The sequence below is a fragment of the Oryctolagus cuniculus genome, chromosome 3, assembly GCF_051225735.1.
Source record: "Oryctolagus cuniculus isolate XC-2025 breed Fujian yellow rabbit chromosome 3, ASM5122573v1, whole genome shotgun sequence".
Lineage (NCBI taxonomy): Eukaryota > Metazoa > Chordata > Mammalia > Lagomorpha > Leporidae > Oryctolagus > Oryctolagus cuniculus.
Window position 1 is genome coordinate 39,343,353 of NC_142869.1, and position 14,886 is coordinate 39,358,238.

The following is a 14,886-nucleotide window of genomic DNA, read 5'->3' on the forward strand; positions in this document are numbered from 1 at the left end:
AACTAATAGAGTACCAAAAAATGCAACGTATATGAGTGAAACTGACATTTTGAGATGTGATTATTGTTTACAGCCTCAACTATTGAGGAACAATTCTTTTCTTCTTGCTATTTGTTGAATTCTTTTTTTTTTTTTTTTTTTTGACAGGCAGAGTGGACAGTGAGAGAGAGAGACAGAGAGAAAGGTCTTCCTTTTGCCATTGGTTCACCCTCCAGTGGCCGCCGTGGCCGGTGTGCTGCGGCTGGCGCACCACGCTGATCCGATGGCAGGAGCCAGGTACTTCTCCTGGTCTCCCATGGGGTGCAGGGCCCAAGCACTTGGGCCATCCTCCACTGCACTCCTGGGCCACAGCAGAGAGCTGGCCTGGAAGAGGGGCAACCGGGACAGAATCCGGCGCCCCAACTGGGACTAGAACCCGGTGTGCCGGCGCCGCAAGGCGGAGGATTAGCCTAGTGAGCTGCGGCGCCGGCCTGTAGAGTGATTTCTATCATTCATTTACTGTCATTCTACATTGAGTCACGTTATAGGGGTCTACTTGTCCTTGTCACACAGCACTCCTTTATTTCCTCCAAAGATGTTTCCCTTTTCCCTTGGTTAGCATGTAGCAGCAGCTAGTAATTGAGGTATTTATAACTCTGAGTTGTTTTATACTTCACATGCTGTATAAGGTTTTGGTGTGGTGATCATAAGATTTTAATGGAACTGGAAAGTGGCTGTTGCCTAGCAACCTCACAGCTGTCCCAACATCACAGTGCAATGCATTCCTCATATGTCTGTGGAGATCGGGGTGGAAACAAACCTACAGTACTGGCAGTTGTGTAAAAGCATGGCAGTACATCTGGGTACAGTACACGATACTTGGTAAGATAATAATGACCATGTTGTTTATGTATTTGCTATACTTTTTGTCATTATTTGAGTTTGCTCCCACTTATTAAAAAGAAGTTCACGTAAAACAGTCTGTGGTATTATGTCAGCAGCAGCCCTATGCCTTTTGTGCTTACTTCATCTTTTTATTGCATCAAGGGCCCATGTTGAGTGATTGACCTACACCGTCTAGGTGTGTGTAAGTTCACCATCAGGTGTTCACACGATGATGAAAACACCCAGTGGCACAGATCTCAAAGCAAATCCCCTTCATCATGATTGTCCCCAAGCAGTGGGCAAGTACCAACAATAGGTAATGAGAACTCGCGGGCAGAATGACTGCCTCTCAGGCAGAGCTTACATGAAGGGTTGCTGATGCTACTTCCCTCCTATGTATGGCCCAGATGGCTATGGTGCTGGGCAGAGAGAAGTGGGATGTTGGCAGAAAATGGCGCATGTTGTGCTGGGTCAGCAGGTGTCTTGTAACCCATGCATGTCTCAGTTGACAATGGAGAGAGAATGATGAAGCACCATTATGGCTTTTGCCTTGTATGGTTCTGAAAACATAAGGTGGTACTCTCCCAAGTTACCGTCATCCAGATAGATTATCCCAGGGTTTTCAAAGCCCTCAATCATTTTTTAAAAAGATTTTTATTTATTTATTTGAGGGGCAGAGTTACAGACAGAGGGAGAGACAGAAAAAGAGGTCTTGCATCCTCTGATTCTCTCCACAAATGGCTGCAATAGCTGGAGCCAGGCGGATCTGAAGCCAGGAGCCAGGAGCCTCTTCCAGGTCTCCCATGTGGGTGCAGGGGCCCAAGAACTGGGGCCATCCCCCACTATAGCACCACAAGTGGAGGGTTAACTGACTATACCACAATGCTGGCCCTGGGCTCAACCATTTTAAAAGAGGTTGTATTACCCTGAATTCTGTGATCTGGGATGGGTGTCCAGCTGACTCTTGTAAACCCCCTGGAGGAGGTAGAATACTAAGGTTGTGGGTCACCTTCATAGGCTCAAGCAGTATGTGTGGCAGCCCAGCTTGTAACAGTTTCACAGAACTCCATAGGATGTTACCTAGTCTATAACAGCTGGGACCCATTTCATGTGGAACTATGCAATTTCCTGAAACATTATTCTGATGCTATGAACATATATTCTGACAACATATATTGTGACCTGTTTAATATTTTATTTTGAGGAATTCTGTTTAATTGAATAAAAAACATGAGGCTGGTGTTGTGGTTCAGGAGGTTAAGCTGCAGCCTGCAATGCCAGCATCCCATACCAGAGCAACGGTTTAAGAACCAGCTGCTCCACTTCTGATCCAACTTCCTGTTAGTGCACCTAGGAAAGCAGAAAAGGGCCCAGGTACTTGGGCCCCTGCCACCCACATGAGAGACCCAGATGGAGGTCCAGGCTGCTGGCTTCATCCTGAGCCAGCACTGGCCATTGTGGCCATCTGGAAAGTGAAACAGAGGATGGAAGATTCTTTCTCTCTTGGTCTGTCCCTCTGTCTGTCTCTCTGCCTTAAATAAATAAAATAAATCTTTTCAAAAAAGAAAAAATGTAAATGAAAACAAAAGATTCCAATTGTGACAAAACGAAAGATTCTCTGATACTTGCCATGGAATGAATTTAAGGTCATGATCTTGTTAGGGCTGAAGAAGGTGGATATGCATCCCCCTAGCTTGCTCATGAGATAAACTACTAGAATTACCTTTTGCCTAGATATAGGAAATGGGCACTTCAGAGTAGTATTTTTCAAAAGTTTCTCTTTTTTTTACCATAATCTGCCTATCAAATATTTATTATATGTATCCTATATCTAGCTACTGCTCTAGGAGTAAGGATAAAGGGTGGGTGACCTAGGCCTTGCCCTCAAAACGTACATAGTTATTTACTAATGGATAAGACTATTTGAGGAATGCCTATAAAATGAAAACCAAAGAGGTACAGGATGGAGCCCAAGAACATCAGCATTTAAGGGATGAGCAGAAAAAAGAAGGAATCTGCAGTAACAATAAACAAGCATAGACAGAGTGGGGACTTCAGGAGGCGAAACGGCACTGGAGCTCCGGAAAGAGAGTATTTTAAGACAGAGAGAGTGAGCAACTGTGATGAATTTGCTGAGAGGTCAAGAAGGTTAAAGGCTAAAGAGGGTCCACTGTATCCACCAGCACAGAGATCACTGGGGACTTTGAGGACAGTTGGTTAGAGTAGAAGGCAGATGACAGTGTTGAGAAGTTGAGTAGGTCATAAATCATATCAACCTCTCTAAGTGAAATGTCATCTAGAGATAATAATCTGAAATGGACTGTGGCTTGGAGAACCATGACCTTGGCCTTATTAACATTTCCCATTTCAGCACTTCATCTCTATGTGTGGGTCAGTGGTTGCCATAGCATGAACAATGACTAATTCTGTAGATAAAGAGGGTGATATTATTGAACAGTGTTGTCACTGAAAGGCTGTTGTGAACTCAAGCCACTTTTTGCCAATACATGTGGAGCTATAATTGAGATCAGGATGAGGATCTTAATTTGGCCATGCCAATAAATCAGAGCTTAAAAGAAGATGAAAAATAGAATGGAGGGGCTGACGCTGTGGTGCAGCAGGTTAACACCCTGGCCTGAAGCGCCAGCATCCCATAACAAGCGCCAGTTCTATTCCAGGCTGCTCAACTTCTGACCCAGCTCTTTGCTATAGCCTGGGAAAGCAGTGGAAGATGGGCCAAGTCCTTGGGCCCCTGCACCCGCGTGGGAGACCCAGAGGAAGCTCCTGGCTCCTGACTTCGGATCGGCGCAGCTCCGGCCATTGCGACCGTCTGGGGAGTGATCCAGCAGATGGAAGACCTTTCCTCTCTGCCTCTCTTTCTCTCTGTGTAACTCTGACTTTCAAATAAATAAATAAATCTTAAAGAAAAAAAGAAAAATAGAATGGAATATTAAGTCTTCCAGGGACTATTTGCCTCTACACTCCACTCATACTTACATGGAACCCCAGATCTCAGCCCGTTTTGACATTTAGGTGACTGAATTAAACTCTCAGCTCCCTTCAATAGAGGAAATGACCCCCTCAGAAGTTCCTGAGCAAGGGGACTGTAGTTAGCTTTAGACAGCAGGGAGTTGAGTAAGGGTCCAGGAGAGACAGGTAAAATGACAAATCCAATCATCCACCCACCCAAAGCATTGATTATATTACAGACTGGGTGACAGCGCATGTGTGGTGACATCTATGAGCTTGCCTTGAAATAAGAGATCCAGAGATGCACCCAAGGAAGGGACCAAGGACACGTAGAGGATTCCCTTGTGCATCATACTGGGGTTGGCGGAAGAATGGAGAGGGGAGCGCTAAGAATACAGGGTGAACTTTGTGCCTCAGCATCCCGAGCTTGGCTGGGAGGGGTGCCCTGGCATTGCTCCCTCCAGGCGTAGGTTCCACTCTTCGGAATGCTGGGGCAGCCCTCTCACTAGGGAGGGTGGCTTCAGGAGGCAAGGCCCTTAGTAGGCACTGTCGTGTTGTGAATAGAACTTAGTGCATTTTTTGACTGAGCAGTTAGTGATGGTGGTGTTGAAAACTCTTCCTTGTCTACCAGTGTGAGTGAGTTTAACAGAATGACATCTCTCTGTTTGAGCAGATAGGAGACATTCCTGCCATGAGGCCTTCTCCTTGCTGTTGGTGTGGAGGCTGCACAAAGTTAAAGGAATTCAAGAACACCATCTGTTGGTTCACTTGCTCCCCCAGAAAGATGAGCAGCCCCACTGCCGGCTCACTGCTGAGACTTCCAGAATCTCCAGCGTGGATCAGGATATAATCCAGACAAACTGACTGTGAGACGAGTTCTTGAAGCCTTGTTTTGAGATTTATGGCAGTTTAGGTGAGCCATGGCATCATGTGGTCCAAGAGTGGGTGGGATCTCTCAGCCTCCTAGGTCCTCAGTGGGCATTGTACAACTGAGGGCAGAGCTAAGCCAGCCCCAGAAAGCTGCGATGAGACATGGCTAAAGGTTCAGAAAGAGGGAGCCCATGTTCTGTAGACAAAGGGAAATTCACACACCTCCTTAACTGCACTGCCCTCCAAAGGAGGGAGCATGGCGACTATGACACGTCAAGGGCTAAGGCTGGTTTATTGACTACCGCTTTCACTGCAAGAGCATTTCAATGAGAAGGGCTTTATAACGGCCAGCAAAGGAAGTCAAGCTCAAGCTCAGACTGTCTGATTGAAATGCTCCCTTGCTGCCATCCCAAGTGCTCTTTGGTCTGCAGCGGGGAGGAGTGAGAAGGCTGGCGCTGCTCATGATGGGAGGGAGGCCACAGAGGTTTGAGGCGGGACTGGGCCTCCTCTCTTGGGAGAAGGTTGCTGCTCTCTTTCTCTGGGGTTCACTGTTCGCCTCCTCTGACTCCTCCTCCCACTAGGCTGAGGACAGAGGGCTGGGGACCTTGCCCTCAAGGAGCTCTCCTCATCCTGGATGGCCTTGGATGAGGATTACGCTCTAGCTTTCCGGAGGACCACCCTTCTTATCCCCAGCACACGCAAAGGCATCTTTCTGTGATGCCAATGTCACTAACAATATTCAGCGTCGTGGCTTGTGGTTGTTGCTCCAAAGGGAAATTAAGTTTATTTACAAGCCAACGTTTGTGACTTTGGGGGCAGGAAGTCAGGGAGTTTCGAGGCGTTTAAAACTCATAACATGGCTATCTACAATGATCTGTGTTGAGAATTGTGAACAGAAAGTTTTACATGGTGAGTGCATGTGTATTTGCAACGCATGCATGTGTAGTGTGTACTAGTTAAAACTTTCCTAGGGAAGAATCTCACTCTTCATTAGGAAGGCTACAGACAGACTGATAATATTTTCTGAGAACTGAGGTCCATGCTGTTCATTAATTGAAGGACTAAGTAGCTAACTTGTTCCACTGGGAAGACTCACAGTTTAAATGTGTGCACATGTGTCTATATTGTTGCTGGAATTGACTTTCGACTATATTCAAGGGGTACTTTTTGGTTTTGATGTTTTTCTTTTCAGACATATACTGATTAATTGGGAATGAAGGAGTTCATTGGATTGTGGACACTTCAAGACCCTGTTTTAGGGAAGGGCACTAAGTGTTTCTAGGTCAAGGGCCAGGGAGAAAGTGCAGGTTTACAGGTTGTCCCCATACTTTCCCTTTGTTCTTTATAGCTGTCTATTCTAGTCATGTAATCTTATCTAGTTGCAAAACTTCCCCAGAGCTCAGAGTAGGCTGTTGAAAATACAGAGTTTGGGCAGTTTTGACGGACTTTTCATAAGGGGCACTTAACAGTGTTCAAGCAAAAGGGATTTCTACTATGAGGCAGTGTGGGTGTAAGGAGTCTTTGATTAGCATTTGCTCCCCACTTCCATGGCGCTCTGAAGGTGGTTCTACCTTGGTTGGTGTTTCCTCATTTCCAGGATTGGGCTCTGTCAGATGTACTTCCCAGTATCTCCTCACCTTGAGATTGAACCATATAAACATACCATATTTATAGGTCAAAAATTGTTTACTACATTCACATGTTTTTGTGGCTCAGCCTAATATTGGATAAGAATATCTTGTGAAAAGTGCTATGTGCTCTATCTTGAAATACTTTGCCCTCCTTTTCTAGTAGGCCTATAGATGAATTTAATTTTGGTATTTGATATTTTGCCTGAAACTCTGGAAAAATAACCCATTTGATGTATTTGAGACCAAGAGGTTGAGTAAAACCAAAATCTGGAAAGATTTTGGGTCTTGTGAGTGGGCTGTCATTGGCCATAAGAAGAGAGCAAATCACTTCTTGCCGCTTGGCCTCTGGTGGTCCTGGTGCCTCCTGGTCACCGCTGTTGAGGGATCAGGGGGATGCAATTCCAAGGGGCTGTGAACTTTTTGAGTCACATTTATCATTTTGTTTTATTTAAGCCTTGGCTCACAAGCAGCCCTCTGGGCAAGGCTTAGAAATGTGTGGTCAAGGGCTCTGTTATTGGCAAGCAGTCAAAGACAACAAAGGCCCCAAGATTCTGCCAAGGGTATCAATATGGCTTCTGTGCCTTATCAAAAGACCCCAAGAGTTTTTGGACATGAAATGGATGTTAGAAATAGCTTTAAGGGCAACACTTGGCAGATAGGAGTTGTAGGTCATCCCTTCCTACCCTGGCATCATGTTAATGTCATTTTCCTTCTGTGTTCTCTCTTCTGTTTTTGACTTCTGCATCCCTTTTGGCTTTATTCTCAGTGAATTCCCAATATGATTTTTTGTCCTGCTAGACCCATAGATTGGCCCACCCATCCACCCATTCATCCATTAAAAAGAATGTGTACAGGTGACAAATGACCTGAAGGCTGATGGTAGCTGCTTACCTTGGAGGAGTAGATTGCTTTTGGGTTTTGTGTTGTTGTCAGCAGGGACACATGCAGCTCCTCTGGGATATCAGTAACCGAAGGGATTTGGTACTGCTCTGGACCACGGGTGTGTAGGACTCCCTCGGGAGAGTATTTTAGTTCCTCCAGGGTGTAAAGTCCAACACCTTGAGTAAAGGCCCCTTCAATCTGAGACACAGAAAGAAACGAATCTCAATTCTTCATGCCGTGCTAAGAATTTAAGATTTATATAAGGATTATTTACTTATTTATTTGTTTATTTAATTTCTTTAAGATTTTTTAAATTTTTATTTTTATTTATTTATTTATTTATTTATTTATTTTTGACAGGCAGAGTTAGACAGAGAGAGAGAGATAGAGAGAGAAAGGTCTTCCTTCCGTTGGTTCACCTACTAAATGGCCACTACAGCTGGCTCGCTGTGCTGATCTGAAGCCAGGAGCCAGGAGCCAAGAGCCAGGAGCCTCCTTCTGGTCTCCCATGCGGGTACAAGGCCCAAGCACTTGGGCCATCCTCCACTGCCTTTCCGGGCCACAGCAGAGAGCTGGACTGGAAGAGGAGCAACCGGGACAGAACCCGGAGTGCCGGCGCTGTGGAGGATTAGCCTAGTGAGCCGCAACGCCGGCCAATTTCTTTAAGATTTAAGAAAGGGATGGAGGGAAAAAGAGAGACTGACAGACATCAGGCCAAAATCAGGAGCCAGGAGCTCCATATGGGTCTCCCGCATGGGTGACAGGCACTAAAGTACTTGAGCCATCAGCTGCTGCCTGTCTGGGCACATTAGCAGGAAGCTGGGTCAGAAGCAGGCATCCCACACAGGCTCCACTCTGTGCACAACATCTGGCCCCAGCGCTTGCTTTCTTGGACGACTTAATCCCCTAGAGTCCAGGTCCCCCCAGTTCTCCATATTAGACTTCCAGATACAAGCAGTAACTTTCCTAGGTTTCCTATTTCTAGGTTGATTTTATGAACATGCCTGGATTTGATTGTTAAAACAGATAAAACTGGGCTTCTTGTCCCTGGCACATGGGTTCCTAGCCTACAGGAGCCCCTGAGACCCATCTCCCAGCTGCTAAACCTGTGGTTTCAGAGGCAGTCCCAAGTAGCTGGCTGCTGACTAGGCATCAATGGCCTAAGGTAATTTTTTCTTTGTGTAAAAGGAAAACTAGACTCAAATTCAATTAGAATCTAAAATGATGTCTTTGGTAAATAGAATTTGGTTCAACTATAACTGAACATCGGGTTTAAAGAAATTTCTCTCCTCTGAATCTAGGAAGATCACTGCCCTTAAAAATATTGCTTTGTAACTTGCCAAACTTGTTTTACAACTTGGTTTAACAGGTTTCTGATAGCAATGGGTATCAATGCCTATTATAGCCCCCCTAAGGTGGATTTTGCAATCTCTGGTTTTAATGTCACTGATTTATACCTAGAGTTTTATAAAAAGGAGTAGAATTTAATATATATATATATATATATATGTTTTAAAGATCTATTTTATTTATTTGAAAGACAGAGTTACAGAGAGAGAGAGAGAGAGAGAGAGAGAAAGTCTTCCATCTGCTGGTTCACTCCCCAGATGGCCGCAACGGCTGTAACTGAGCTGATCCAAAGCCAGGAGCCAGGAGCTTCTTCTGGGTCTCCCATGGGGGTGCAGGGACCCAGGGACTTGGGCCATCTTCTACTGCTTTCCTAGGCCATAGCAGAGAGCTGGATTGGAAGAGGAGCAGCCTGGACTAGAACCAGTGCCCATATGGGATGTCAGCACTTCAGGCCAGGGTGTTAACCTGCTGCGCCACAGCGCCAGCCCCAGAATTTGATATAAATGTAACTTTGATCTTAATTCAGATAGAAGTATGATATCATATCAGCATCTTCAGTCATTTAGGTGTAATCACCAAACGTAAATTGGGTAAAGCAAATGAAATAAATGTATCTAAATGTAAACTTAGGTAATCTTAGTACCTTGTAGTCTATGGAAAAACTATTTGGATTTACTAACGTGTTTTCATAAATTGTCCATATGAAAATAGTTCAACACCACTTAGAAATAACTAAGCTTGCCGGCGCCGCAGCTCACTAGGCTAATCCTCCACCTTGCGGCACTGGCACACCGGGTTCTAGTCCCGGTCGGGCGCCGGATTCTGTCCCGGTTGCCCCTCTTCTAGGCCAGCTCTCTGCTGTGGCCTGGGAAGGCAGTGGAGGATGGCCCAAGTGCTTGGGCCCTGCATCCCATGGGAGACCAGGAGAAGCACCTGGCTCCTGGCTTCGGATCAGCGCGGTGCGCCGGCCGCAGCACGCTGGCCACGGCGGCCATTGGAGGGTGAACCAATGGCAAAGAAAGACCTTTCTCTCTGTCTCTCTCTCTCACTGTCCACTCTGCCTGTCAAAAAAAAAAAAAAAAAAAAAAAAAAAGAAATAACTAAGCTTGAAATTTGATGTGTTATCTTGTTTAGGAAATGTTGTCTTGATTTAGAGATTTCAAAATGCAAATCAAAGAAATCAGTAGATAGAAAGCAAAAGCTATTAGTCTATTTGACATAGAATTACAATCTGATCCTCTGTTAAAGCATTGAGGTTTTTGTAATGCATATATCTTAGTAAATATTCTGGAATAGTGTTAAAGATCTGTTTGAAAACTGCAGCACCTTGGGGCAGGCACTGTGGCGCAGCAGGTTAATGCCCTGGCCTGAAGTGTTGGGCACCAGTTCAAGACCCGGATGCTCAACTTACAATTCAGCTCTCTGCTATGGCCCGGGAAAGCAGTAGAGGATGGCCCAAGTCCTTGGGCCCCTGCACCCACATGGGAGACCTGGAAGAAGCTCCTGGCTCCTGGCTTACGATCGGGGCAGCTCCGGCCATTGTGGCCATCAGATGGAAGACCTCTCTCTCTCTCTCTCTGCCTCTCATCTCTCTGTGTAACTCTGACTTTCAAATAAATAAAAATAAATCTTTTAAAAAAACCTGCAGCATCTCATTTCAATAGTTTTGTTTAACTGGTGATTCTCTGTCCAGTTTTCTAGCCAGTTCCAGTAAGCTATTTTCTCTTCCCTAGTTCTGACTCTGTTAAAATTGTTCCAAGTCATATTTAAGATTGTACTTTTGATTCTTGGGATGACCAAAGACAGATTTTGTGTTCTGTTGAAGTAATCTATTGTGTTCTCTTAACGTCTCTGTTAAATTCTAATTGTTTAAAAACAGCTGAGTTTTTGTTACGAGCTATGGGTTGTCTAAATATATGCTTATTTAAAGCATTTGAGTAACTTTGTATCAATGATCAAATTTGGCCTATATCATGACATGATGTTAAGGGATCCTATTTCAATCAGGTATTTTAAGCCTTTTTTGCATCCTTGACAGGTATTAAAAAAAAATCAAAGTTCTGTCGCTCCCCCTCTTCGTGGAGGAACGACACAGGACCCTGCGCTGTTCTTTCGTCTGCTCGGCCCTCCCCGGGTTTGCTGCTGGTTCTTCCCGGGTTGGCTACTGTCCCTTCCACCTCCGTGGAAGGGCGGTTCCCCCTGGCCACTTTCCCCACTTCTGCAGGGGAGCGGCACACTGCCGGCCGGCTCTCTCGGGGGCTGCACAGGTGTTCCTCTTAGATGTTCCTCTTAGATGTTCCTGGTGCATGTTGTCTCTCTCCTCCTTTATAGTCCTCCTCCGCCAATCCCAACTCGGCTGCCCACACGCCGAGTATGCTGCTCTCCTCCAATCAGGAGCAGGATCAGCTCCTGGAGGTCATCACTCAAGTTGGCAAGAGGCAGCTGCGTAGAAGCTGTTTTCTCCTCTCCCAGCGCCATATTGTGGGAGAGCAGATGCATAGAATAAGTCTTAATTCCAGTAACTTAGTCTAGTCCGGGTTGCTCCCCACAAAGTTCCAAATTCTTGGACTTCGATATTTCCAGTTGAGTCCCCGGAAATATCAAAGGATATATCTCTCATCTTGTAGAGATACCAACTAATACAGCTATTTAGATTATATTGAAGGTCTTGTGAAGATGTGAAGTGGTGCTAAATTTTGTTATGGTCCAGCTCTTTGCTATGGTCTGGGAAAGCAATAGAAGATGGCCCAAGTCTTTGGGTCCCTGCACCTGCTAGGGAGACCTGAAAGAAGCTCCTGGCTCCTGGCTTCAGATTGGCACAGTTCCAGTCATTGCAGCCAACTGGGGAGTGAACCAGCATATGGAAGACCTCTCTCTCTCTCTTTGTATAATTCTAACTTTCAAGTAAATAAATAAATCTTTTAAAAAAATGCAAAATGCTACTGATACAAATGGCCAAAAATTAAAAAGTCTAATTATCTTGTGTTCTCTTTTTTTTATATTTATTTATTTATTTGAAAGTCAGAGTCACACACACACACACAGAGAGAAAGAGAGAGAGAGAGAGAGAGAAAGAGAGGAACCAGGAGCTTCTTCCAGGTCTCCCACATGGGTGCAGGGGCCCAAGGACTTGGACTATCTTCTGCTTTCCCAGGCCACAGCAGAGAGCTGGATCAGAAATGGGGCAGCCTGGACTCAAACTGGCACCCATATGGGATGCAGGCACTGCAGGCGGTGGCTTTACCGACTACACCACAGTGCTGGCCCCGATCTCGTGTTCTTATTAAACATGATGATTATTTTAATGAAAAAGGCCCAGAGGCCTAAAAGGGTTAAATGTTTTATAAAATCCTACAGGTGCTTTCAAAAATACCATGTGGAACAAGCAAGTGCTTATTCTTGTTGGTTAATGAGTTTATAATTTTAACATGGCTATTTGAAGCCTTTGTCATCCACAGTTTTGTATTCTCCAAACCCTAAAAATCATATTTACTGCTCATAGAAGTTAAAACATTGTTGGTTCTGTGTTTAAATGTGTCCTTTTAGGTTCCAAATGACCTCTTTCCCCTTGACTTCTACTGTGTTCAATACTTTGGGACAGTTTTGTGAACAAATACAGCCACTAATGTACTACAGGTTCCAACTTAGATTAATTCAAGTTACTAAGAACAGAAAGTAATTCTAATCTATTGATGGTAATTTTAAAAAAAGCAAAAGATTTTAGGAAACTGTTACTGAACCTGCTTTATTGTTCTATCATGTATGTTATGTTACACATGTACACATATTATATGTCTACATGGGAAATTTATTAAGAGATCTATTTTAATTGGCTTATAGATAAAAATATTGCTCAAATTCAAAATGCTAAGTTAATTGATGATATCTTTTATGGCTCGGGTGACCTAAATTTCTGTAACAGATGTTTTAAATTTGTTGGCATGTTTGTACGTGGGTTTGCTGGTCAAACAAGTTACACTTGTTTTAGATATTTAAGCAATGCTTCCAAATATGTGCACTCTTGCCTTTAATTTTATAGAAGGCATTAGACCTTCAGGAAAATCTGTTCATAAGTTGTTATTTAACAGTTAAAATTGAAAGTCTTCATTTGATATTGTTATTGTCAGTAAGCAATCTGGGAAGCCTGACTTGTTCCCTCCTTTTTCTATTCTCTTCAAGATAGGAAATATAATTCTATTCTGAAGAACTCTCGAGAATGTACAGTTTGATCTTTGGACCTTATAAAAGGGATGGCTAACACTTTTCTGTAATAATAGCATAGCCAAAATGAGAGCTTAAATTATGATTCCACAACTAGATTACTTTGCCATGGGCACAGTAAACAGGCAAAACCTCCCTTTTTTTAAAGCCAGACCAAGGGAGAGAGTTACTAATGATTTAAAATTTCATGAATAAGGTGGTCATCATTTTGACATAGCTTTCCTCATGGACATGGTCTACCTCAAAGAAAACCACTTTCAGAACATGTCTGTGACTACAGATTTCTAGTTTAGGCCACCAAAGATTAGGGTCAGAGCACCCCCTTGACTTGCATTCTCTTAAGGGTTTCCTGCATTGACGAAAACCAGGAGGAAGGGGAAGCTGGGCTGCAGAAACAATGTAAAGATGGGCGGCAGGCCAATCAGTGGGTGCTTTACCAGTGATCTGCCACCGAGGGGACCCAGCAGGCCAGTCCGCTGCAGTGGCTTTCAACGTGGAAAGCCAGGGCTTCAGCAGAAGTCAGCTTTGAAGAGCCCTGGTGAAGTAGACAGGCTAAAACCCATTAGGTTTGTGAGCTGGAAGACCACGCCCCTGTGTGATCTCACACCCTACCTGAAACCCTTGCCACACCCCCGTGTGACATCATGCTCTACCTGACCATACCTGAGCGCCCACCTGCCCACAAGCCACTCCCCTGTGAAAAATACATAAAAGGCAAGGAGCGTCCCAAAAGGCGCTCTGCCTCTGCTTTGCTGCTGGTGATAAGCGGTGGGTAGCAGCTCAAGGTGCTGGCTGCACGTGGCTTTTGGCCTGCTCTCTGCGTGGTATGGATGCGACCTTGGTTTCCAGATTTTCCCTTCTGTTTACAAGAACTAAAGCCCTCACTTTCCTATGCACCTTTCGCACTAAATAAAAGCCTAAAATGTACCATGTTGCCTTGTTAATTTATGATGGTATTTAGAATTCCTCTCTAAATATAAGGCAAGAACCCTCTCGGGCTTATTAATATTGGAGATTCATTAATAAGCATATGGTGATACCGTATGGCACCCCAAATTCCGGTAGCATATGTGGCACCCCAGATGGTGCTTCTGGGGAACTTTCAGGGGCCACATTCCTGTAGAGATTTTAGGAGGTTGTTTCTGATATCACTGGCAGCTCTGCCAGCCGAGAGTTGGGTCCCTGGAAATGGACCTGCCCTTGAGTCGAAGGGCTCTAGGTCCAAGCCACAGACCTTGCTCGCTCTAAGCTGAAAAGCCCTGCACTCAGCCCAGCTTCCAAAGTGACCACTGCTGCTGAGGGGACAGCCAAGTAGGGTCAGCAACATTGCAGGCAGAACTGTATATTAGCTAAAAATGTTTTTCGTTCTCTCTGAGCCAGCTCTGCTCCCAGGCCAGCTAGGTAATGAAAGGCAACAGGGTACCTCCCTTATGATGTACCCCATGTAAGCAGAAAGATAGGTCTGAGCCTCATGACTGGGAAGACCTTAAAGCCCACCTGATTATTTTCAAGCCTTTGTTAGTTTCTATTTGCCGCTCAGTGAAAAAAAAAAAAAAAAAAAACAAACTTGCTCATGGTTTAGACACCTTTCTTAGGGCCTCCAACAATGACTCTGTCCTCTGTTGTTTTAGATCCTGTGATTTAAAACTGTTTGTTAAATTCATTTTCTCCAGACTTGAAAAAGCAATATTCTAGGTGGCCATGCACAGGAAACCTCCCACAGAAGCAGTTCCTGCCGCTGGCACTGCATCCCCCTGGAGAAGCCACCTCCTGCTGCAACCCTGTCTTGACTCCCCTTCCCAAAGACAGCCCTTTGCAGCATGAAGCAGAGAGAGCGATCATTGCCCAGTACCCCCAACAGATGTCAGGGAACATTCATGTTAAGGAGGGATGTAAAGAATCAGATGGGTTAATAGGTAGTCAGGGTGTCCCAGTGGAATTTGGGGTGTAAAATATTTGCTTCCTTCCCCAAAAGAACATTATCTTTAGAACAAAATGTTCTCATTCCTTCAAATCTCCAAATTTATCATGAGACTAGCAAGGGAGGGGTAATTACACCTGAGCTCAGTTTATTGTGAAAACAAGTTATCTATCCCAC

General features: G+C 44.6%; 1 protein-coding gene across 4 annotated transcripts in view; it reads right to left on the reverse strand.

The window, feature by feature from the left end:
- AOX3 (aldehyde oxidase 3) overlaps positions 1 to 14,886 on the reverse strand; it is a 129,424-nt gene that overhangs the window by 11,095 nt on the left and 103,443 nt on the right. For all 4 annotated transcript variants that reach the window (XM_089328024.1, XM_089328022.1, XM_089328025.1 and 1 more), the window contains 1 exon segment: positions 7,227 to 7,415. In XM_089328024.1, the coding sequence (XP_089184150.1) occupies positions 7,227 to 7,415 (189 nt within the window).